We start from the raw sequence: 27776 nt of genomic DNA, 5'->3' as shown, positions 1-27776 counted from the left end.
GTATAGTGTCAAGGGAGCATTATATCAAGCAATACTTAGTCTTTATTTGAGTTGTAATTCAGCAGTTAGAATTGAAGGAAGTTCGGGAAGATGGTCTAATGTTAAATCTGTTGTCAGACAAGCATGTACATTATCTCCGCTGTCATTTATTATCTATATACATCATATTATGAAAGAAAGTGGTATTAAACCTGATATCAAAATTGGATGTGTTAATCTCAGCTCTTTACTTTATGCAGATGATGTTATACTTCTAAATAAATATGGTACAAGTCTGCAAGATTCCCTGACTAAATTGAATAACTGTTGTAATAAATTTAATATATCAACTGCATTGTGAATGGAGAACCCATAGAATAAGTAAAACATTTCAGGTACTTAAACACAATTTTTAGTGATGATGGTAAATTAAATATGGAAATAGACAGCAAAATCAATAAAGCTGGTATGGTTAGGAAGTCATTGAATAAATTCATATGGAATAAGAGAGAAATTAGTCAAAACATTAAATTAGCTGTGTACAACAGTGTTCAGACCAATTTTAGCTTATGGATCTGAGTGCTGGGTTAGAAATAAAACACTTGACCAAAGACTAGAGACTGCATATATGAGAATCTTGAGAAATGAACAGATGTCATCAATGGCAATATCATATTAAAAACGAGGATATTAGGAAAGAACTTAAGATTGTCAGCATCCAGGAATGTGTTAATTAACAGAGCTAATCTCAGGTGATGTGGTCACATAAACCAAATGAGAGGGGAAAGATAAGCAAAACAAGTGTTCTTTGTCAGGTTGGCAGAAAAAAGCCCAGTAAGGAGGCAAGCTTTCAGTATAATCTAAATAGTTTAAAATCACAGTGGTATTTACCTTATCTGCTTTGGTAATTACTATTCTAGTAGTAAGACTTATACGTCAGTTAGACATAACTGGTAATTAATTTACGGAATTAACAACGCATATGAAGTATATTAATTAAAGATAACTTTAATGAATCACTTCTATATTTCGGCAATGTCACATTGCCATCTTCAGGAACATAAAGATATGGTATGTGCACTAAGGAACTAACAAAGCAAATGAGGAAGAAAGTAAGTAACTAATTTTGTTCCTAAAGTCCTAATGGTGCCCTCTTGCGGGCTAATTTGGTAGTCTTGGCAGTTGGGCTGAAGTTCTCATAATGAAAGTCTCCCAAATTTGGGGCAGTTTCATGCACCCAAATTTGTTGAGGTTAGGAACGTTTTTTAGAGCTGCTGAAGATTATTTGAATAATCTTTCGTATTTAAACTTGCTGCGATGGATTATTTTTGTTTTCTTCCAACGAATTTTATGGTGGGTATCTAAGGCATGGTCTGCCAACCCAGAGCGGCTGTACTGGTGAAACCGGATGTAGTCTTGGTGTTCTGAAATCCTGATATTTGTTGTTCTGCCTGTTTGGCCAAAGTAGGACAATTTGCAGCTGCAAGGGACCTGGTATTCACCAGGTAGGTCTAGGGGAAGTGGTTGGTCTTTGGTAGAGCGGATAAGGGATGCCAACTTTTTATATGGTCTGTAACAGGAAGTAAGGTCATATTTTTTGAGGATATTAGTTATTTTTTCAGAGGTGCCCTGGATGTAGGGGATAGTGATAGACTTGGTGTAGTCTTTATTGTGGAGGGGGGTTGTGGTTTATAGGTTTTAGTATTTTTTGGATTTTTTTGGGGTTATAGCCATTGGCTAAGAAAGTGTTGAGGATGTGGTTTAGTTCAATAGTCAGGGCCTTGTCATCTGAGCAGATTAATTTTGCCCTGTTATATAGTGTTTTTATCACCCCATATTGTTGTGAGGGGGGGGGGGGGATTTGCTGGTTTTTCACAATGAACTCAGGCTATTTCGTTTGGCAAGGAAAGTTCTACAAACAGAGGGGACAGCCATGGGTTCACCACTTTCCCCACCCTTGGCCAATTTCTTTATGGAGACATTTGAAGAGAAAGCCTTAAACTCCGCCCCACAAAAACCCACTATTTGGCTTCGTTATGTGGATGATGTGTTTGCTATTTGGCCACATGGCTCAGACACACTCCACTCCTTCCTAACACACTTAAACAACCAACATCCCAGAATCCAGTTCACCTTAGAAAAAGAGGAAAACAACACCCTCCCCTTCCTAGACACTTTAATCACCCGCCAGCTTGATGGATCTTTGGTTTTCTCTGTTTACAGAAAACCCACCCACACTGGCAGATACATTCACCAGCAATCCCACCCCCCCCCCCTCACAACAATATGGGGTGATAAAAACACTATATAACAGGACAAAATTAATCTGCTCAGATGACAAGGCCCTGACTATTGAACTAAACCACATCCTCAACACTTTCTTAGCCAATGGCTATAACCCCAAAAAAATCCAAAAAATACTAAAACCTATAAACCACAACCCCCCTCCACAATAAAGACTACACCAAGTCTATCACTATCCCCTACATCCAGGGCACCTCTGAAAAAATAACTAATATCCTCAAAAAATATGACCTTACTTCCTGTTACAGACCATATAAAAAGTTGGCATCCCTTATCCACTCTACCAAAGACCAACCACTTCCCCTAGACCTACCTGGTGTATACCAGGTCCCTTGCAGCTGCAAATTGTCCTACTTTGGCCAAACAGGCAGAACAACAAATATCAGGATTTCAGAACACCAAGACTACATCCGGTTTCACCAGTACAGCCGCTCTGGGTTGGCAGACCATGCCTTAGATACCCACCATAAAATTCGTTGGAAGAAAACAAAAATAATCCATCGCAGCAAGTTTAAATACGAAAGATTATTCAAAGAATCTTCAGCAGCTCTAAAAAACGTTCCTAACCTCAACAAATTTGGGTGCATGAAACTGCCCCAAATTTGGGAGACTTTCATTATGAGAACTTCAGCCCACCTGCCAAGACTACCAAATTAGCTCGCAAGAGGGCACCATTAGGACTTTAGGAACAAAATTAGTTACTTACTTTCTTCCTTATTTGCTTTGTTAGTTCCTTAGTGCACATACCATATCTTTATGTTCCTGAAGATGGCAATGTGACATTGCCGAAATATAGAAGTGATTCATTAAAGTTATCTTTAATTAATATACTTCATATGCGTTGTTAATTCTGTAAATTAATTACCAGTTAATTACTATTCTGTTTTTAATTTCTTGCAGAGCTTCAAATTATTTTCTTGAGAGGTTGTTTTTTGGTGGTTTAGCATGAATAAGTAGGTTGGTTACAACCAGTCTGATGGTGGCAATACGGTTGGGAAGGCTGCAGATGCCTCGTTTTACTTGGATCATTATTTCTTCTGTGGGTATTTTTTTAAGTACTTGTGCTTAGTATTAATTGTAAACTTATTGCTTTAGTATGAAGGATAAGTTTACAATTGAGGCTTGAAAGCTGAGCACATATAATATCATGCACTTCCAATTTAATTGTTGTTCTCTCTTTTTTGTGGTTATCTTCCTGTATTGAAAATGACTGAAATATTCTACAAATAAACAATTTTATGAGTGAATTCCATCATTAATTAGTATTATGTCTTCCACTTATGTCGATTTTTAAATCAAATCAACAAATACAAGTGTTATCACTATGCACTCTCAAATTCAATCTCAGTAAATATTATGCTATATTTATATATGTTATTGGTTCATATTTTAATTTTATTTGATTTTAGGACTGATTCAGAAAGAATGAGATACACTGGTGCTCTCTGTGGTCTTGGATACGATGTAAATACTGGAGAACCTATATATCCCGAGCACGATATTGAAACGTCATTTGATGTAGTAATTGACCTTTGTGATATCCACAAAGTAAGCAAGTATATTTGGTTGTGAAATATATTCCTTAACATCATTACTGTAATAATCTGCTTGGATTAAATCTTATCATCTGAAGTTTGATTTCTCTCTGTCATGTGCATGTACACATGCATATACACACACAAAATAAATTCCATTTTTATAGCCCAAGTTATTTAAACTTTTGAAGATAAAACAATCTCATTTGAATTTATACATTTGTTTCCCCCCCCTTTAAAAATAAACATAGGAATTCTAGAAGTCTGTAGTATTTGCATTGAAAAACCAAGTACATTTCAGTACTGAAAGTAGAAAATGCTGTCAGGAATCTGAAATGCAGAAAGACAGCTTGAGTAGATGATAAATCATCAGAAATGTTCAAATACAGAGGCATAAATATTTTCCAGCATGTAAACTGCATAATTCATAAGGTCAAAATGCCACATTTTGAGCTTATGACTGGAGTAGAGCTTCTGTAAAATGAAAGAGAATGTAAGAATTAGAAGAATTCCTCCTATTTTCCAGGTAAGCTTTATGCAAGAATATTGCAAAAAGGTTTAAAAGAAATAAAGTGATTTATGGAAGAGCTGGTTGAGTTCAGGGCATATAGTAAATATCCACAGATTTTTATGTTACTTTAACACGAACGGTTGAGAAATATGGAGTCTTATTGACTGTGTTATTGTTGATAATGATGTTTACATGCTAGTTCAAGATACAACTGTATACAGAGATCTGAAATAAGAAGTGATCACATTTAGTTTTGACCAGAATTAAAATGAATATCATATTGAAAAGAAAAATATGTAAATTTTAAAAAAACAAAGTTGAGTAGCTTATAGAGATGAACTGCAGGATCAAAAATAAATAATATTGTGTAAAAAATGAAAGACTTTGAAAACAATCCAAATATTGATTCAGCCAGATATTTATAGTAAGGTTGTTTGCAAAAATAGAAAAGCAGTGAATCAAAAGTTCCTAGCAAGTAAGAATGCACATGAAAAATGTAAGGAAGTTGAAGCAGTGTGTAAAAATAGCTGAAAAAAGTCATGAGAAGACTTCAGTAACAACATGGAAAATAAATATCAGGAATGTGACAATGTTTCTGAGGACCTATTGAAAAAAGCTTAAAAATGGACAAAAGAGTGCTGCTAAAGGAATGAGAATAATAAAAGTTACATGAAAACTGAATGGGACAGCTTAAAGATCAAAGCTGTATAATTGAGAGTAGAATACCACATTGCCTTTAAAGGAATGCGAAGAACCGACCAGGGCTTCTGATCTAATGTCCAATCCTCACCTTCTCATGGTGCACCCTGTTAGGTATCTACCTGGATACTGAATGAACAAACGAACAGAGATGGGCTGTGAATTTGAGATTCAGCTGACCAAATTGTATTCTTATTGGCTTAAACCAAAATACAAAATGATGGAACAACATGACAGAATTTCATGCTGGCTGGGGTGTCACCTGGTTAAACGAGGCCTCAGTTGTTTTCACCAGAGAACCAGGGCAAACAGCGAAAAGTCGGCTATTGGAACAAACCCTAGAACACACCTTAGCACAACATCACCAGAGTTCAAGATCAGTACTATCAACATAAGTAACCTGAATGCAAAGAAATGGAGCTAGTTGAGGAATTGGATAAGTACCAGATCGACATAATAGAGGTTACTGAAGAAAAAAAAAAAAAAAGAAAAAACTGGTGAGATCTTTCTGAGCAATAAATACAAAATGTTATATTCAGTCAATGACAATCAAGGAAAAGAAGGAGTAGCCATAGTATTCAACACAAAATACGAGGCAAATCTCCTTGAATGGCAGGCAGTCTCAAGTAGAGTGATGTGGGAAAATATCAGAATGAGGAATTGGACAATGAGACTTATTTGTGCCTATGGTCTTCCACAGAAGGTTCTACTAAGGTAGAAGTGGAGGAATTTTTTTGAGGCTTTAGAAAAAGCAACTGACAGAATGAAAAATGAAAAGTTGGTCCTTGTTGGAGATCTAAATAACAGTAGGAAATGATTGTCAGACATACAAAAATATTTTGGGAAAATTTGGAGAAAAGAGCAAAGCTAATAATAATGGCAAATATCTGTTGGATTTCTGCTCAGGACATGGACTGGTTATTACTAACACCATGTTCCAACATAAAAATGTGCACAAATTCACATGGAGAGAAGAGGCTAGGAATAAGAAGAGTCTCATTGGCTATATTATTGTTGATAGTGATGTTTTCTCCCTGGTATAGGACACTACAATGTACAGAGGATTTCAAATTTAAAGTGATCACCATTTAGTCTTGAGCATGATAAAATTGAATTTCATATTGAAAAGAAGAACACGTCAGAAAGTTTTAAAGTGAAATAAAAGTTGAGTAGCTCTCAGATGTGAACTGTAGACTGAAATATACAAAGATTATTGAAGAAAAAATGAAAGAGTTTGAGAACAGGAATCAAACCTTGGAGATTCAGTGATAAACTCTGAAGAAAACATTGATTTAGCCAGAGAAGCATGTGGTGATGTTGTCTGCAAGGATAGAAAAATCAGAACTTCTTGGTTGACACAGGAAGTTAAACAAGCAGTGAAGAAAGCGTATCAAAAGTTCTTGGCAAATAAGTCAGGTTGTGCTCTTAGGGAATACAGAGACAAATGTAAGAAAGCTAAACGCTGTGTAAAATTAGCTAAACAAAAGTCATGGAAAGACTTTGGTAAGAACATAAAAAATAAATATCAAGAAGGTGTCAAGATATTCTGGAGGTTTTTGAGGAAATTCAGAAATGGAGGAAAGAGTGCTGTAAAAGAAATTAGAGATGATAAAGGTGATAGGAAAACTGGAGAAAAAGATATCCTTGAAGTATTAGTAATTACTTTGAAAAATTGCTAAATGAAACTAGCAGTGATGAAAAGAAAACACTAATCAGGGATGCAATCAGGAATATATATCCATACTTGAAGTAGAAAAAGCCATCAAAAGTCTGAATGGAAAGACAGCTAGAGTATTCGACCTAAAGTATGGAGGTATAAAAGTCTTACAGTGGCTGCACTGCATAGTTCAGAGGGACAAATTCTAGATGATTCTCGTACAGCTCTCATAGTACCCATATATAAAAATGGAAATAAAATTGAATGTGAGAATTACAGAGGTATTTCTTTACTGAGTGTTCCTGGTAAGATTATTGAAGAAAAAATTTATGCCAGTATACTTGAGAAACAGTTGACAAGGATTGTGGAAAAGAAGCTTGGTGAAGAACAAGCTGGATTCAGACCAAATGCAGGCTGTCAGGATCAGATTTTCACTTTACGAAAAATGAGAAATTATGACAATTGAGAAATTATGGGAATATAACGAAGATCTGTATTTAAGTTTTGTAGATCTGGAAAAACATATGACAAAGTGCCAAGAGAGAAGCTATTCAAAATGCTACAGTTGTATGGTGTCAGTGGGGCATTATATCAAGCAATACTTAGTCTTTATTTGAGTTGTAAGTCAGTTGTTAGAATCGATGGAGGTACAGGAAGGTGATTTAATGTTAAATCTGTTGTCAGACAAGGATGTACATTATCCCTTCTGTTATTCATTATTTATATGGATCACATTATGAAGGAAAGTGGTATTAAATCTGATATCAGAATTGGAGATGTTAATGTCAGCTCTTTGCTTTATGCAGACGCTGTTATACTTCTAAATAAATCTACTACAAACCTGCAAGATTCCCTGACTAAATTGAATAACTGTTGTAATAGATATGGTATGAAGGTCAGCATTAACAAGACAGACAGTGAAAATAGGCAGTAGCATTGAAAATATCAACTGCATTGTGAATGGAGACCCTATAGAACAAGTAAAACATTTCAGCTACTTAGGCACGATTTTTAGTGAAGATGGTAAATTAAATATGGAAATAGACAAAAGGATCAACAAAGTTGGTATGGTAGGAATTTAACGGAATAAATTTATATGGAATAAGAGAGAAATTAATCAAAACATTAAATTTGCTGTATACAAGACGGTGTTCAAAAACCAATTTTAACTTATGGATCTGAGAGCTGGGTTAGAAGTAAAACACTTGACCAAAGACTAGAGACTGCATATATGAGAATCCTGAGAAAGATAAGGGGGTGTGAATAGATGTCATCAATGGCAATATCATATTAAAAATGACAATATTAGGAAAGAACTTGACATTGTTAGCATCCAGGAATGTGTTAGCAGAACTAATCTTAGATGGTATGGTCATTTAAACAGAATGGGAGAGGAAAGATTAGCAAAACAAGTGTTCTCTGTCAGGTTGGCAGGAAAAAGACCAAGATGTAGGTGGATTGATACAGTAAAATGTGCCTTAGAAGATAGAAATGTAAGATCTGATAATGTTGAATCCTTGACAGGCAGTAGCGTGCCAGTAGTGTCAGGTGCCTGTGTGGAAAACTTTAGTTGCACCCCTATGTCCCCAATAAAAAATCACTTTATAAAAATGTATCAGTGAGTAAAAATGAAATACAAAATATATTAATTATAAGTTTATTGAACAAAAAGCTGAAATTACAAAAAAATGTATAATAAACAATAAACATACAAGAAGGGTACAAAAAGAACAAAAATAATTTGGAAAAAAATAATTTATTTGGCAAGAAAATCATTTGCAAATTGCACCTTATATATAATAAGATCTTAAAAAATAATAACAAATAAGTGATTATAAATAATTTGTTTAAGACAAATCTATAAAAGATAATTCAAATTTAAACAAAAATGTAATTTATTTTGATATAATTAATGAATAATATTTTTTTAAATATTTCCTTCTCGTCTGAAATCTTTGGTGTCTTTATTATCCTGCTGCCTGTGTGCGTTGCACAAATTGCACTCTATGCCGGCACACCCCTGTTGACAGGTAATAGATTGATTTTGAGGAAAATTGTAGATAGGATGTTAGTAATGATGTAAATTTTTCATGTAGCACTATCATATCCTGTTACACCCATTGAGGGTAAATGTCAGGAATTTGATGATGATGAAATACATTCGATTTAACAGATATAACTTAAAGGATTTAGTTTAAAGAACCCAACAAATCTGATTTAGCAAGCCACACATTATCTACAAAACATAATGATTCAGTGGAACAAAACCAAAAATTATTCTTGTTGAGAGGCTTATACGCTGGTTAGACATGATAACTAATATTTAAGGAATTGACAGCGTATACTGGAAATATAGATTAAATAACTTTAATATACACTTTCCTTTGTATATTAAAGTGTATATTAAAGTTATTTAATCTATATTTCCAGTATACGCTGCCAATTCCTTAAATATTAGTTATCAAAACCAAAAATGTTATACAAATGTTATTTTCTTCTGGAAAGACTGTGCAAGGAAAACTGTGAAGCACCCATTCACAACCCAAACCAGAACAAAAACGATTGCCTAAAACTTTCTCAGTTTTGCAATGTTATACTGACTAATACTCACCATTCATGTGTTCCTTAATTTGTAATTAATTTGTTGTTTATATTTAAAAAGTTATTAACTAAATTATTTTATTGTAATTTATTTTGAATATCTATTAATTATTATTATTATTATTAAAACAAGACCTCATGGAGTCAAAGACTCATCTAGGAGGTCCTTTTATCTTACACACACATCTCATCATACCGTGTCTTAAACACATTCAAACTACTTGCAGACACCACGCTCTCAGGCAGGGCATTCCAATCACTCACAACTCTGCACGAAAAAAACCTGCCTCTCACTCCCTTACTCACACCCTCCTTATACAGTTTCCAGGGATGACCTCTGGTTCTCCCCTGATCTCCCACTATTCTCTGTAGAACTTCTCCACCATTGATCCTATAACAACCCCTTACCAACTTGTAGGTCTCTATCATATCTCCCCTCTTCCTTCTCTCCACGAGACTCTGCAAATTACATCTTTTCAATCTTTCCTCATACTCAACATTCCAGAGGTCAGAAACTACCTTAGTCATTTGCCTTTGGACCCTTTCCAACATCTCTTCATCCTTCTGAAAACCTGGTGACCAAATCTGGGCACAATAGTCCAAGTGTGGCCTAATCAAAGCCTTGTACATTGGAACAAGTATCTCCCTATTTCTACATGTCAGTGTCCTCCGCATCATTCCCAGAAGTCTTTGTGTTGTCTTCACAATTTTGGCGATGTGTCCCCTAAATTTTAGATCCTTATCCACTATCACCCCAATGCAGGTGGAACTATTCTCCTGCAGCCAATAGTGCACGTATTATGTGCTTTCAACTGAGTTTTTTTGAGGGGAGGGATTCCTATAATTGTATTGACAATGGCTATGCAACAGCCAAGAATTTTATAAATAAAGACATTAAAATTAAATGTAAGTGATCCCAGTAATAATATTTTGTGATGAATTCTTCCTCTTACATCTCTATTTTTTAAATAATTTGAATTGCCAGTTATTTCTCAGTTTGTTCATTATGTGTAATGGTGAAACATTTTCTCTTCAGATTTTCCTGGTAATGCAGATGTTCCTCATGACTAACCCCACTCTCTTCCTTATAAATGACCTGCTCTTACAGATCTCAAACCTTTTTCACAGTTTTGCTGACAATAACATTCTCCATTCATGATACTCATGTGACAAAACTTAGTGCTTGAACATCTTGCACTTTAAGATCTACGATAAGTGTTCTAAACACTGATCTCTGCACCATCCTTCACTGGAATGACAACAACCTACTTACATTCAATGCTTCCAAAACATGGTTTTGTCTTCTTTCGCAAAAAAATACCTTAGTTCTTCTCAACGTATCTTTGGTAATGCATAACTTAACAGTCAAGACCAGATTTCTCTTCTTGGACTGACTTACTCCTAGCCTTTCTTGTCATAATTTATTGCAACTTACTCCTAGCCTTTCTTGCCTAATTTTTTATAAAAGAATTAGGGTATATCTCAGGGCCTAGTTAAAGTAACACCATAAAGCTGAAAGACAATAAAACATATTCAGAAATAAATTTATTATTCTACTTTTTAACAAAGAACTGAGCTAACGTAGTTTGGTGGCCATTGTGTTTATTTTTTTCATACCACTAATGGTATGGCCCTATTGCCTTTTCTACTACTGCAAATTTTACTGCTTCTCTCTTCATCAGAGTCAGCCTTTAAGCATTGCTGCTTAAAAATTTCGATTGTATGCAAAATATTTTCAGATTGTTTCTGTGAAATCTCTTTGGGCTTGTCAGTGATCCTTCATATTCTTCAGGATCTTCCCACTGTGCATCTAAATTTAGCAGGTCGGAATAACTCAATTTCTCAGAATGAGATTTAATTAACTTAGATTCATTTCAAAAGCCTCTAAAATCATTTGCACAATGTAGAAGAATGTGCTTCCAAATGACTCTCATATTGGTAGCAGTAATTTCATTCGACTTTGCGACTTTATAACCAGGCTGAGATTTCTCTGATTTGACCAGAAAAGTCTTTGAAGGCATTTGCTTCCAAAAAAAGGTCGGTTTCATCAAAATTAAATATTTGCCACAACAGCCCCCTTCTTCTACAATATTCTTCAAAATCTCTGGATAATTTGCAACGACCTCCTTATCTGCACTTGCAGCTTTGCCTTTGATTAGAACACTATGTAGGCTATATCTTTTTAAAGTGCTCAAACCACCCAGCACTAGCATGGAATTCTTCTTTTCCATCATTGAAGGCCATTTTTTTGTGTTCAGCAGCTTTGCTTAAAATTGCTCTTATAGTTGATTCACCCATTTTTTGTGTTCTTATCCTATCTTTGCTCTGGACTCGCCTAGTTTATTTTCTTTATTATTTCAAGTTTTTCTTCCAATGAGATTACTTTTCGAATCATTTTCACACTTCCACTTTTTTGCTCACTAATTCTTTTACTCATGATTAAAGACTGGAGAAATACTTTAAAATAAAAAAAAAAGTAAGGAAAACAATTGCAAAGGAGGTGCGAGATATTGATAATCAAAATGCTATGTAATTAGCAGACAACATAAATTTTGGCGGTAAATTTGAAACCTAGTGTACATGGAAATAGTGTAGTATGCCATTAAAAAAATAACTGTAAAATATTTTAAATTGCTAACTAAATTATTTCATTCTGGAGAGTCATTTTTTTTAAAATAGTTAGCCATAAAAATGTATAGATAGAAAATTTTTAAAATCTGTAACATTTATTTTTAAGATAAATAAATTTTAATAGGCGCACTAATTGAATTTGGGTCTAGGAAAAAAAGATGCACTTATTGGGGGTGCATTAATTGAGGGATTGCTGTAATTCAAAAGAGAATGGTTCTGTTGATTGATCTCTCTCTCTCACAGAACTTTCTTCAGTCATTGTCTCATAGACAGTTCCACATTGTCTCCATGGGTGCTGTTCCACAGACCTAGCATCCATTATGCCTCTCACCCCCCCTCCTCCTAATTTCTGCTTAACCTAAAGGAACATGAACAACTCCCCACATCCTTTTAGAGTTGAACTACTGATACATTGAACTCACTGCTCTCAGTTAGTTGCCTTTTATCTTCTCCTTGAATTAGTCCACAAGGACCAACTTCAGCTCTTTAAGAAGACTATTAACAAATTCTATTTCTCTTCACTCCAGCCCACAAACAGCATTTTTTGCTTTAGGCCTTTTGGCTACTTGTGTAAGAGTGATAAAAATGACATTTTGCTCTCTTAAAATTGGAAATAAAAGTAAACTTATTAATGTCGATTTACTTAACCTTTATTCTAATATTATCTTCTCATTTCTACTTGCATTATTATATTTTAATAGGTTACAATGGAATTCAGTTAATAAACCAAAATTAATGTATTATTATTTACATAATAACTAAGAAATTATCTTTATTACTAATAAATGTCAGTAAACTTTTAAAAATGCATCTTTATAGATAAATTGTGTGAGGATGGGAATAAATATAGCTCTGGGAAGTGAGGAAGACCACTTGCAATGGGCAAGCCGAAAACTTCCAGAAATACAGCAGAAAGTTAGAGGTCACATCATGAGGTGTGTTATTTACTATTATATTGCACCGATTTTTTGGAGATCTTGGAATTTTTGTCAGTTAAAAAGTTCACAAAGAGTTCTCTACTACCAGGTTAATTAGGTGGTGGATAGCAGAATTTTCTTTCTTTTTTTGTGAACTTTTTGACCTAGAAAAATTCCATCTATAGATTTTTTTAATTTATCTGTTATCTGCACTAATAAGATATAATTAGTTGAAGCATGCTTAGTCACTAACAAAGCTATGAATATATTCAGAGTTTGTCTTGTTTATAGGTTTATTTAAAAAATTGATAACTGCATCTTTTAAGAGATGTGAATGATTTCTTTGTAATTTTGTTTTCATGTAAGGTTATCCTTATGTTTAAAAATGGCATTAAATATCAAATTTATTTTAAAAAATTTTTATTAAAAATATTAAATATTTTAAATTATAAGGTTAATGTGCTATACGGACATAGCCAATAACCAATGCAGATTTAAATGAAGGTACATAGTACAGATATTTCTACATATATCCTGAACCATCCTTGGTGTAGTATATTACAGTGGGAAATTCAAAAATCAAACAATGAAGGTACAATGGAGAATGGGATTTTTTTATGTCTGGAGTTGTATGACAGCTTGGTGAAAATACCATTAGATCTCCAAAAGAGGTGTGTGAATTAGTATAAATATGTATTTTAAAAAAATAAATATGAAATGTCATTTTTGATAATTTCCAGAGGTTTGACATAGAGAATCCACCATTAAACTTGAGGTTAGGGTGATGAGATTTGGCACTTTCTTTGAAAAGCATTTGTATTTATAGGAGCATCTGTAATAATTTAGTATCATTCAAGAGGATCCTGTGGCTAGGGTTGATCTCATGTCTGGCTAGACATCCAGTTTGTGATGTTTCTTGGTGGTGAATTAAGACTGATGTTCATAGATCTGTTTATAAACAGATCAACCTGTTTGTTCAAAGTAGAATAATTTGCACTTACGTGGGACTGAATATATTCCATATAGCAGTAAAGGTTGAATTTTATCTTTTGGAGATACAGTTCAGCTCCATAGTCATTGAACTAATGATTTTGTTCCTTATGCCTAATGCTCTTTGGAACAGTCCTGTCCATACTGTTTTCCCCAGTGATTGCAACCCTCTGGTCTTCAAGAAACTTATCAGCAAATTCCTTTCTTCTTTTAACCACTTTCTCAGTGCTGCATTGTTGTCATAGGCCCAAGGACCTCTCGTGTGTGAGACTGGTATTGTTTTTAAATATATTTATTACTATTATTAGAATGCTCTATTGATTGTAACTAATTACATTTCTTTGTCTACACTTTTGGTCAACAAAATTATTAATTCTGAATAATCCAAAGATGTTACTTCTTTTCAGTGTTGCCAACCACAAAAGAATAATTATGCATGTTGACCATTATTTCATTTTCTCTTGATGGTGTTTTTTTTTATTATGGGTGCATAACCAGTGCATATGTACAGAGCAAGAAATAAGCAACTTTGCAACCATAACAGTAAAGAGTAAACAGTGTTTAAAACATAAATCTTAATTAAAGAATATGGTTGCATAGTAATTGGACAAATTTGGTAATTTAAATGGTGCTGAAACTATTTCAGATATTAGTGAATTTCTATATTGATGAAACATTCTTTTTGCTGTTTGATGAATTGTTTATATCAAATTTTCTGCACACTGCTTAGAATGTATTTTCCAAGTTATTGTGGAACAGTTCTTTATTTGAGAACCTCCAAACTAAATAAATTTATCTTGAATATTTATTCTTCAAATAGTGTATTCATTAGCCCAATATATGTGCATGTATATATTTCACCGGCGAATGTTAATCATCTTATCAAGCAATTTTGACATTTCATTCACAATTCTCATTGGAATTATCAACTGCATTTTTCTGTGGGGGTGGGAGCAGATATCTTTTGTGATATAGATTGTGATGTTTAGTCCATGATCATACACCAAGTAATGGAAGGCATGCCTGTTCATCTAGAGGTGTGTGTGTGTGTAAATATATTTTAATATCCACATATCTTTAGTAGTAGTAGTAGTAGTAGTAGTAATTATTGTTATTTTTTTTTTAATATTTCTGTTTTATTTAGTTTACTTTCAAGAAAACGCAAGAGTCAAGAGATGTATTACTTCCCTCGGAGGTATTGCTGGCAACAAGTTGATGAAGAACATTTGCTTAGTGCTCAGTTGGAAGGTAGTGCGGCTGACTGTAAACATGTATTACCTCTTCATAAAGCAGTCAGTCTCAATATAGATGAAATGCAAGATTCCATGAAGGAACATATAAAAGAGCTCTATTCAAGAGCTGGGAGGTATGTGTTTTTTTTTCTTATCATATGCCATTACTGGAGTCTTAAGGTGGGGACTTATGAACTATTATGATAATAGTCATAATATATGGATTTGATTTGCTACTCACAAAAGGCTGTGAACCATTGTACATTAGTACCATGAATAGACAAAATTCTTTTTATTTTGTAATTTATTTTTGTCTTTTTTTTTTTAACATGTATAATCTGGAAACCCTGTTCTATTGATCAAACATGGAACTTTTTTTAGACCTTTAATAAGCAGGGTGGTGGTCTTTCGTGTGTGTGTGTGTGTGTGTGTGTGTGTGTGTGTGTGTGTGTGTGTGTGTGTGTGTGTGTGTGTGTGTGTGTGTGTGTGTGTGTACAAATATAAAAATAATAATGAACTACATAAATCAGTAATCTTTTTACATGCACTTCTATATTTCATGAGTGGAAAAAAAATTGACTTCAAACTTTGCTGATAATGCTTAGAAATTATTTAGAGACACAGTTTTAAACTTAATTTCATGTAACAAGGACAACAAATTTCAGTTACTCAGGAAGATAGACAAATTTTGTCTTTCTCCATAAAATATAGATTTTTCAAAGTTTGTTCAAGGCAGTATTTATATATATATATATATATATATATATATAGATTTGATAAAATCAGGCATAAGATAAGGGCACACACAATTACCACTCTTATTCATCATCTGTATTGATCATATTATGAAACAAAGTGGCATTGAATCTGATATCAGAATCTGAGATATCAAACTTAGTGTTTAGGTTTATGCAGATGACGTACTCCCAAATAAATCCAGTACAAATGTCCAGGATACTTTAATTGAATACATCAGCAGCATCCTAAATGGCAACCCTCTAGAATAAATAAAACATTTCATCTATTTAGGCACAATTTTTAGTGAAGATGGCAAATTAAATATGTGAACAGATGACAGAATAAGAAAAGCTGATATGCAGGCCCGAGGCAGGGGCAGAATGGGCGAATGCCGCAGATGGAAAAGTAAAAGGGCGGAAAACTTACAAAGAGTTTGTTACAATTATATGGAGGTAGAAAAAATTAAAAATAAAAAAATTAATTAAATTGGATATATCATATTTAAATTTATATATACATATTCATAAAGATAATTATATTTTATTCTAATTATATAAGCTCTAAATAATTTTTATTTTGATAATCTCTGGAACAAACATCTGATTCAATTTCAATAAGAAAATTTGATTCGCTTATAAATAGAATATTTTTATTTAAGAAACAAAATTAATCGGAAATTTTTATTTAGTAATTTAATATTTTAATATAAAAAAATTTTATATAAATAAATATTATTTATATTAATAAATATAGATAAAACTTTTTGAAAAAATTAAATAATTTTTTTAAAACTACATTATAGTCGTACTAGGGGACTCTGATGCCTACGGTACCCCCCCCCTCTCTTCCCAGTTCCATACTGGTAGGTCGGTTCTCCTTGAATTCTGATGACTCGAATTTTGAAAACTCGAAAGTGGTATGGCTGAAGTAATTTTAAAATTATTAGAAGAATAAAACTTAAATATTCAAAATATCTGTGGTCCGGGATATGACAGTGGGTCAAATATGAAGGGGAAGAATGCAGAGGTACAAGCACTTTTAAGGAACAAAAATCCTAGAGCATTTTTTGTTCCGTGTTGTATGCATTTCTTGAACTTGGTATTGAGCGATGCAGCAATAGATAAGGTTTTTTTTTTTGACATTATTCAGTCAATCTATAATTTCTTTTCTTCATTGAGTCATTGATGGTAAGTTCTTCTAAACCACATCCAAAATTTTACTTTAAAACCTTTATGTACAATGAGATGGGAAAGTCGTGTTGAAGCTGTAAAAGCAATACGAAATCAAGTAAAAGAAATACGTGAAGCTTTAATTTTCATCACAGAAGATGACAGCTTAATTGGACAACAAGGCATTAAAATAAAATTGGAAGCTAGTTCATTAGCAAAAAAAAAAATTAATTATTTCAAGTTTATATTTGGCACATTTGTTTGGTATGACATTCTAAGTGAAGTCAATGCATATAGCAAACAATTGCAAAATAACTCTTGCAATATTATGGAAGCCTTGAAATCATTAGATGTCACGAAAAAATTCTTGACATCATACAGAAGCGAAAATAATTTTTTGCAAGTTAAACAAAACCCATAACTTTGCTCTAAATATTGGATTAAATGCTGATTTCCCAATCAACAACAGCACACTAACTCAACATGCAAAAACTCAATTTGATTATGAATGTCCTGACGAATCAATTACTAATTAAGTAATTGATTCGTTTCAAATTAATTTTTAATGTAATTCTTGATTCAGCAATAACATCAATTAACATCAATTACTGAGAGATTTGAACAGGCTAAATAAATATGAATCAATTTTTGGGTTTCTCTTTAACATTGGTAACTTAAAATTTGATACTGATACAGTAAAAAAAAAGCTTGTTTCAACTTAGAAATTGTTCTGTCTGATGGCGATCAAAAAGATATTTCAGCAATAGATTTATTAGATGAATTAAAAATATTGTCGAGAAGTATTAAATTATATGTGTTCAAATAACTGCATAAGTCTTTTTCCTAATGTGTATACATCACTACGAATTCTTTTAACAATCCCAACTACAGTTACAAGTGCAGAGCACAGTTTTTCTAAATTAAGACTTTTTAAAAATTATTTGAGGTCCACAATGTCCCAAGAGAGATTAGATGGCTTAGCCACTTTATCTATTGAAAGTGACATAGCTGAGACATTAGATCTAGAAATAGTCTTTTGCCAAAATTAAGACTAGAAAGGTTTCTTTATTAAAAAATTAAATTGTTAATTCTTAATTTAGATATTTTTATATTTGTTTTGTCATGTTTAATGTGATTTATGTAATATTTATGAATTGTGTTAAAATTATGTACTCATATAATAAACAGAAAAATATTTATTTATTCATTATTTATATATAATTTTTATCTATACATATACAATTTCAACCGAAGGGCCGAAAAAAAATCTGCACACACTCAAAAATTTGCTTGGGCTGACGCTGCTGATATGATGGGGGGTTTATTGATTGAATAAATTCATATAGAATCAGAAAGAAAGAAACAAGTTAAATATGCAAGTTTCTGTGGTTTAACAGTTCTGTAGAAAGCTTCTGGTATCGATACATGTTTTTTGATAAATGAGTTTGATTAAAAAAAATAAAAATAAACAAATACAGGTTTCATAAGTCATCGAACTTACATCATCAGGAATATTAGCAAAAGTTATTTAAAAAAAATGAAACTAGGACAATTAATTACACAAATTAGATGTTATCAGAATTTCACAATTGGTATATATAAATAAGTAACCAGAATAACAAGTTTTTATTAAACTCATTTTTTCATTAAAAAAAAAAAAAAAAAAAAAAGTGTGGTCTCAATGGAAGCTTTCTAAAGAAAAAAGTTAGCCAAAACATAAACTTGCAGTGTATCCTATTATACTTGAATATAACTTGCCCTCACGTATATCTCGCACCCCTGATTTTACTTTATAAAAAAATTAATTAAAACGTTTCGCAATACCTTGCACACGAAAAGAAGTTTAAAACTTTAAGAAATAGATAGTGAATGTTGTTATGGTAGTTTCAGATATTTTGGAATTTGGTTGAAGAGAATCAGCATTTTTCAACTTAACAATCGTCAGCTTGCCTTTGAGTCGTGCGATTTGTTTTATTAATACTGCACCAATCATAGCGCATCTTCATAGCTGTGTTATTTCTACTGTCCAATTTGTGCTCCATTTTCACTTCTCATTAGTCATTCATGAAGGATTGTTCATAATGTGTCTCAAGTCTTATAAATTACTAGTAATTTTTGCTTGAAATATGGAGAAACATTCAAGTTACAGTGCTGGTTTTAAATTCAAAGATCTTATGATTCTGAAATGATAAAAGAACAAGCAATAATGAAACTGTTTTAATTTACTGTATATGTAGGCATATAGGATGACTGGCATATAAGACGAGGCCTAAATTTTAGGCTATTTTTTGGTTTTAAACTTATGTTGGTTGTATAAGATAACCCCCAGTTTCTTCTTTCTTGTATTAATGCAATGTTAGTTATTGTTATTATATCCATTATTTTTATATCTATGCATATCTGTTCTTTTTTTTTTTTTGCATAGTATAGATTTAGTATTTATGCAAATAACCCTAATTAAAAGTGATTAGTCCCAATTTTAATTATTAATTTTGCATCTTTTTAAATTTTGGGATTATTAAAATTGTTATCTAAAATCATGGAATCAGCAACAAAATGGAAAGTATGAAGCTCGATTTAAAATAAGGTAATTGAAACAGCAAAGCAAACTAATAAATGTACTGCTGCAAGAAAGTTTAAGATTGTAAGAGAATGGAGAAAAAAAAAAGATATTTTTAAAAATTTGCCAAAGAAAAAATGTGCGATAAGAATGGGGATCACCCGATGGCCGCAACTGGAAAATCACGTTGCAGAATGGTATTCAAACAAAGGCAGAATGGTTATCTTGTTACAAGAAATATGATTAGAGCATATGCACTAAAATGATCAAAATTGAATCCGGATGAAAGTATAGAATTTGAAGCTACTTCAGGATGGTGTAATCATTTTATGATTACACCATCTTACAAAATCTGGTAATATGACGAAAAACAAATTGCTCAAAAACTACCAGCAGATCTTGACCACAAACTTACCAGTTTCCATAAATTTATTATTCAGTTGAGACAAGAACATAAATTTCTATTGTCAAATATTGGAAATAAACAGTGGAGTCTGAAGGTAGTAAGGGTGTGCTTGTTTGAAGTACAGATCATGAAAAAACAAGGTTTACAGTTGTGTTGTCATGTTTGGCTGATGGAACCAAGTTAAAACTAATGATCATCTTCAAACGTAAAACTAAACCTAAGATAAAATTTCCTTCAGGTGTTTTTGTTCGTTTTCACGAAAAAGGATGGATGGACGAAAATGGCGTAAAATTATGGGTAAATAATGTGTGGAACACGCGACCTGACGGTATAATGAAGAAACACAGTTTATTAGTATGAGATATGCTTTGTAGTCATTTAACTGAGAATACTACAAGTCTTCCAGGAAAGAATAACACAAAAATTGCTGTTATATCAGGTGGTTTAAATTCTATATTGCAACCACTAGATGTCTGCTTGAACAAACCATTTAAAGATCACATGCGAGAAGAGTGGAATAATTGGATATTGACTGGTGAAAAATCGTTTACAAACAGTGGATCTATGCGTGCTGCATCATTTGATATGTTGTGCAATTTCGTGATCAAAGCATGGAATAAAGTAAAAGTAGAGACTGTAATAAAATCATTTAAAAAGTGTGGTATCTGTAATCTTATGGATGGTACAGAAGATGATCTGTTGTGGGACACTGATGTCGATGATAATGAAATCAATTCACCGGATTCAAACTGGGATCCATATGACGATCATTTAAACAGTGAATCTGAAGAACTATTTTTAACAAATGATGAAGAAAATTAACATGAAAATTGAAGTTAATAATTGTTTTTAAGACTTGCATCCATTGTAATATTTTAAATAAATTTATGTAACAAAAAATTAATCTGATTTGTTTATAAACACTGCCTGTTTTCTTATATAACGATGTATTGTAACTACCTAAATGTTCATCCAAGAAATTAAGCTTCCCTTTTTATACTCTCCGTATAAGACAACCCATGATTCTGAGGGTTTTTTGTAGTATTTGAGTCATCTTATTCGCCGACATATATGGTAATTACAGAAGCATTTTTTGCTAAAGATTCAAATATATCATGTGATGAAGGTGAGTAGCTGATTGTATAAATAATGTCGATAATTAAAATTTAAATGAATTAATTTTATGAGCAATTATAAATTATAATGAATACTGAAGATTTAATTATAAACATCGATTTAGTTGTTTTTTCCTAAAAAAAACTTTAGTTTCCAAAAATCCCTGCACATCTTGTGCCACGATTTTTTAACTTTCATTTTTTGGGGAAAAGTGAGAGTTATATTCGAGTAAATATGGTATGCAGCTGTGTTCAAGCACAGTTTTAATTTATGATTCCTAGAGGTTAGAAATAAAACACTTGAACAGAGAACTTGAGACCATAGATGAAATTTCTGAATTGACATTAGTGACAAATTTATATTTAATATGAAAATATTAGGAAAGAACTTGTCATTGTTAGAATTAGGAGTGTGTGAGCATAATGTTTAAGATGGTGTGTTCAGTTAAATAGGAGAGGAAATGTTAGCAAAACAGATGTTTTATGCCAAGATGGCAATAGAAAAAAGAACCTGGAGAAGGCCAAGATCTTGGTGGATTGATTCAGTGAAAATTTGACCCTAGAATACATATGAGATGTGACAATATTGTCCTAACTAGTGATATAAACTAATTTGTAAGAAAATTGATAGGGGATTAGTAATAAAGTAAACCTAATCATGTAGTACTGTCATGGTATCATGTGTAACCCTTGAGGCTGCGTATCAAGAATTTTTGTTAGTGATAGTCGCATCAGTAATATCGGTTCCAGTCTTGCCCATAAGTCCACATAACCAACCATTTCTCACAAAGTGTTGATGGTCAAACTTTCAACGTTTAATTATTGACACTTTGTTTTGGAATATTGTTTCTCTTTTTGACAGCTGTCAAATTCAAAATAGCACTAAATGATTTTGCTTTCTTCGGTCAACTATGAAAATTCACATCATATTTACCAGTGATAAGTAAATTAAAGGTACATGGAGTTAGTTAATTAGTGTATGGTGATACAACGACCGTGAGTCTTTTTTACAGGGAAGTACAGCACCATCAAGCAAGCAAAGAAAACCAATAAATCAGTGATAGACAGAATAAAGCCAGATTGCTCCCTTGAAGCTATGATCATCAAGCAAAAATTGTCATACTTCAGACATATTATGCGAGCAAATGACAGTCTGGAGAAGATGATGATGATGCTTGCTAAAGTTGATGGAAGCAAGAGAAGAGGAAGACCAAGAATTAAATGGATGGATGGAGTTAAAGAAGCAACTAGAGTGCGCTTGGAGGTTCTGAAAGACATGGTCAGGGACAAATCGGGAATGGAGAGTGTATGTTTGTGGAATCACCAGGAGTCGGAAATGACTCGATGGATCATAACACACACAGCACCATCTCATCCCCCCCCCTCCCAATTTTATCCAAGCTCAGGACCGGAATAGCTGACAAATCAGGCCTATGGCTGGGACTTAAGTATTCCTTACTGTAATTCGTGTGTGTTGACAGTACCTGTTTGCCTGCTTGCAGGATGAAAAACTCCAGATAAACTGGGGTGGGGGGAATTGAGATGGTGCCGTACTTCCCTGTAATAAGTAAAGTAAAGCCAGTATCTTTTTTTTGAAAGGAACTTTTAAACTTTCTTGTATTTTCCTTAGAAACAGTAAATGTCTTTTATTATGGCATTGTTTCTGTGGCACTTTTTTGGTAGTTTGTCATAGTGAGTGAACTTATGATGATGTTTCCTATTGTGTGAGTCAAAAAATAATACTATATAAAATGGATCTCATGCTAGGACTAGAAATGGGTAGTTCATGACCAGTTAGTTCCAAAGAATGTGTTTGAACTCTAACTATAAAAAACATAGCAAACTTACTATAACGGATCCAAAAAAGCTTCAGTCAGAGCCCAGTAGACACAATACTATTTATTCCAAGGAAAATTTAATATAGCAAACTATCCACTGTTAACTGTTCTTATAATCACTATAATTTGCTATAGTGAGTTAACTGTAACTCTTCACAATAAACTATGTGCACTAGTTTACTTAGTATACTAATTCATAAACTAATACCATTTAAAAAAAAAAAAAAATTGCATCACAACATACCAACCAATCTAAAATCCCTTTACTAAAGTCTCACTTTCATGTCCACTTCACTAACATCTGTGGCATTAGCCACGCTACTGGCCAGGACATACATATACGTCCACATTTCCATGGATGTGAAGTGCATATTAAAATTGTAATACCATTGATATTACATTGAAATTTATGATGGATACGAAGCTTTTGAGGGTGCGTATTTGATCTTTAATGGCCGGTGAGGTGGTTAACACAAAGTAAATGATGTGCACCATCACTTAGTCCTCCAGACCAGACATCTTATTCCTGACAGTAATCCAGATTTTAGCTACTTCTACTATTGTCCACTTTCAATTCATGATTCTTTTTGCCTTTGCGAGATCTGACATAGCCTGCCAGGGAATGATTAATTTAGAATCCCCTGCTTTTTATTTCACTTTCTCTAGCTCAAAGTTTCCTTGTCCCATTTTGTAATATTCATTTATTGCATTTAAAAACATTGATAACCCATCTCCAAACATTGATAACCCATTCAGACCTCTTCATATTCCTTTCCATTAAACTCAAGCATCTGCAATCAAGCTATCCAAATAGTGAGATGATCTTCATAGGTGACTTCAATATCCACAATTCCAACTGCTTTTTTCCAACATCACCAACCAAGCTGGACAAGAAGCAGAGGTCTTTGCTATAAGTAATAACTTAACACAAACCTTACATCTACCTAATCAAATTTCTGATAACCCTCTTCACTCTCCAGATATTCTGGATCTCTTTTTGACCAATTCTCTTTTCAGATACACCATAGGTCACTTCTCCTTTTGGCAACTCAGACCACAATCTTTCTCTTCTTTCACTCTTCCTTCAACCCCTCCCAACTTTGCATCCTCTGACACTATAAAGGTGCAAACTGGGATTACCTCCGGAATTTCTACTTTCCTTTCCTTGGTCTGACTACTACTTCCACTCTTCTGCTGCTAACGCCTGCTGCAAACTAGTCAGAAATTATTTTCACTTGCATGAAGGGCTTCATCCTCTATTCACCTCAAAATCCTCACCTTGCAAGCCCTGGTTCAATAGAAAGTGTATCAAAGCACTTGAAGAAAAACATTTAGCTTACTGTATCAAGAACTTAAATTTCATTCGCCACCTAAACTAAAGCATGCGACATATGCAGATCCCAGTCAGACTTTATAAAGGCCAACAGCAGAAAACTTGCCTCATATCCAAATGGAAGTTGTACCCCCTGCAAAGGCCATTGTACACAACTTCTACTTACCTCTCTCATCTTTATAGTACCACTATTACTTCACCCGCAGATAAAGCTGACCTCCTGGCATCACTTTTACTTGAACTCCTTCATAGATGACCAAGAGAAATCAGCTCCTACCATAATAAATTTAGTTTAATCTTTTATCTAAATGTAAGCAAACAAAGTTTGCACATGAAGTATCTTCAGGACTGAGGCAACTCATGGTAAAGGTGGACCAAGCTCTCATTACTCCTTGTCTTAGTATCTCCACTAATGCAAAGCACATCTCCTTGCAGACATGTATAATGCTCTGCATTAAGGGAAGGGCCACTACCCAGACCGGTTTCAACCTTTATTGAGGTCTCGTCAGTGGGAGCCAGAGGTGGTGATACTAAGGTGGAAGCAATGGAGAAGTCATTTACCTATGCGAGTTGCCAAAAGGTGTCTCACCTTATTATTAAATTACTCTGGATTTAGAGAAAGTTGAAAGTTTTTTCACTTGGTTAGACTATAATAAATTTAGTTTAATCCTTTATCCAAGTGTAAGCAAACAAAGTTTGTGCCTGAAGTATCTTCAGGACTGAGGCAACTCGTGGTAAAGGTGGACCAAACTGTCATCACTCCTTGTCTTAGTATCTCCACTAATGCAAAGCACATCTCCTTGCAGACACCAGAATCTGAGCACCATATGCCTACTGTAGTTTTTTGACAAAAGAAAGACATCAAAAAACTACTAAATAACTTGGGCACTAAAGTCTTCTGATCCTGATGGCATCTATCTTTCCAATGGTTCTTAAACATTGTACTCAAGAACTAACATACTTCCTGTATCATCTCTGTAATCTGTCATACATAGCTGGTACAATTAATCAGTGACTACCAGTATGGATTCTGCAATTCAAGATCCACTGCTGACCTGATAGTTTTCATCACCCACCACTGATGTGTAATGGAAAGGTTTCAAGAAACTTCTGTTGTTGCTGTTCACATTTTCAAAGCTTTCAACCATAACTGGCATCATTGCCTGCCACCCTATGTATTGCATAACCAGTTTTCTCCCTGGTTATTCTTTGCCAGGCATAGTAGATGGCTCCCTCTCTTTGAACTCCACCACCAGTGCTGGAGTGCCTCAAGACTCCTATCACCTACTTTCTTTCTCCTGTACATCAATGACTTATTCACAATTGCCACTAATCCTATCTATAGCTTTGCAGATTATGGTTCTCTCCACTCTCCAATCATGCAGTACCCTGATATCCCAGGCTACAAGATCGTCTACAACTAGTGCCTTAAACATTTATCTAGATGCTATCCTTCAATGGGACGAGGATAATCTTGTCATGTTCACTGCCACCCAAACAGTCTTGAATTTCTCTTGCAAACAAAAAGATATCTCAGCTCATTTACCCTTACCCCTCATTAATACACATATCACCAGACAAGGTCAGATCTCTGCTTGGACTAGCATTTACCTCACATAAACATCACATCAGTAGCCTCAGCATCCAAAAAAACTAAGCATTCACTTTTGGTAAAGAGGCTATTTTAAGCCCAAACAACTCTTAACTGTATACAAAACCCAAACCCCACTTAGGATGCTGCTCACATCTTTGGGGTGTTGTACCTAAAACTTCCCTTAAAATCCTTGACTCTGTCCAGAGGCAAACAAGTAGTCTCATAGATGATCCCTCTCTTATAGATTAATTTCTATCTCTATCTCACAGACAGTGTTTCAGCGCAGTATGTCTATTCTATAGGTACTTCAATGGTCATTACTGTACTGAAGTGAAACCATCATTCCTCCACTTTCTGTTGTGCTCTTAATATGAGAGCAGCAACTACCCAGCATCCCTTTATTGTACAGCTACAAACGCATTCCTCTTTTATTCTGTCCACCTCTCTACACTGAAACAGCTTTCCTTGTGTATTCCCAAACAACTACAACCTGCAACTCTAAAAAATAAAAACAAATTTACATGAATAAATTTCTCAATCCTCATGTGCCCCACACACACAGCACTGATATAATTAGAGGTCCTGTGACCTCTCATGAATGAGATTATTTTAGTTAAGGGATTTACATCCCATATTGTTTCTTAGCCGAATAAGAAACTCAGAGTTTAAATTTCAGCTATGATATGGGATGTAATATCCCTTAACTAAAATAAGTTCATGTTGCCGAATTGAAACCTTTGGCTCTTCATATAAATTAGTTAATCATTCATTTGAAATTATCAGGATTGTTTTGTTTTGGAACTTGACCAGTGGAGTAAGGAAGAAAGAACAAAAATGAAAGTAGCAATAACAATACTACATGAACAGTGTTGGATTCTAATTATGTAGAAAATAGAATAAATGTTATTTGATTCAGAATCCAACATGATTTTTCGTCACAAGAGCTAAATTTGTAAATATTATTTAATGTAAATAACATAAATTATAATTTGATATCATATAACTACCTTAATTATATCAAATATTTAATTATTTAATCAAAGGAATGTGTTAATGATAATAAGATTCTATAAATATTATTAAGCTATTTTATTTATTGTTATGTCAATATTATAAGAACTTATATTTGCAATTTAACTACGCATTTATTGAAAAGCAAATATTCTAATTATTCCTATTTTGTGAAAGCTTAACATTATGTAATATTATGTAATAACTCAACGTAGTAGTATAGCCTAATGTAACATTAGCGAGAATGTTTACGTTCATCCGTTGTCATAGAGACGCGTGAAATAAACGAGCGTGAGTGGAACAGAGCATGGGCTAAATGAGAGTAAAAAAAATATATAAAAGTAAAGAGGGGACGGAAATTTGGAAGTGAAAGGAAGTAAGGTGATAAACTAAAGTAGAAGTAAATAAAAGGTTCTTAAGGGTTAGGCGTTAAGGGATAATTTTTATAAGTGAGCAAGAACGTAACGAATTTTATAGTTAGCTGAAAGTGAAATCAGCAATAATAATAGAAGGGAAATTAAAGCTACAATCGGATAAAATAAAAGGCTGGACGTTCAAGAAAGAATTCTGAATAAACCCAGCTGATCTAGTATTGCAGCTTATTTCCGATTTGCCCTAAAGAGAACCTCAGAGTTTTAATTAATTTATGAGTGGTAATAAGGATAGTGGAAGTACCCTGTAATTGATGCCTAGAATTCTGAAGCGCAATTGATAGTGCTTTAAGTATAACTGCGGATAAGTTTTGTAGATGTGTTTTTATTCTATTTATTTTTATTTTATGTTTTTATAGGTAGAACGGTAAGGGAGAAGGAAGGTCATAAATAGATTAGAGAGAGAGAAAGAGATATATAGAAGGATATAGAGAGTAAAGAAGTGGGAAGGTCATAGATAAGATAGAAAGGAAGAGAAGAATTATTATTAAGGAGTGAGGAGAGAGTTTTGCGGAACCAAGATTA

General features: G+C 33.4%; 1 protein-coding gene across 1 annotated transcript in view; it reads left to right on the top strand.

The window, feature by feature from the left end:
* The first annotated feature begins 3690 nt into the window (after positions 1-3690).
* The window catches only part of LOC150102318 (putative ATP-dependent RNA helicase spindle-E), a 38197-nt gene continuing 14111 nt past the window's right edge, over positions 3691-27776 (top strand). Inside the window, exons 1-3 of the mRNA XM_090399512.1 lie at positions 3691-3831; positions 12737-12852; positions 14969-15190. Of these exons, the coding sequence (XP_090255638.1) occupies positions 3709-3831; positions 12737-12852; positions 14969-15190 (461 nt within the window). The 5' untranslated portion in view covers positions 3691-3708. The remainder of the gene's footprint in view (positions 3832-12736; positions 12853-14968; positions 15191-27776) is intronic.

Source organism: Typopeltis vanoorti, chromosome 10 (assembly GCF_054136105.1).
Source record: "Typopeltis vanoorti isolate ZY-2024b chromosome 10, IOZ_Tvanoo_1.0, whole genome shotgun sequence".
NCBI lineage: Eukaryota > Metazoa > Arthropoda > Arachnida > Uropygi > Thelyphonidae > Typopeltis > Typopeltis vanoorti.
This window is presented reverse-complemented; position numbering and strand designations above follow the sequence as displayed.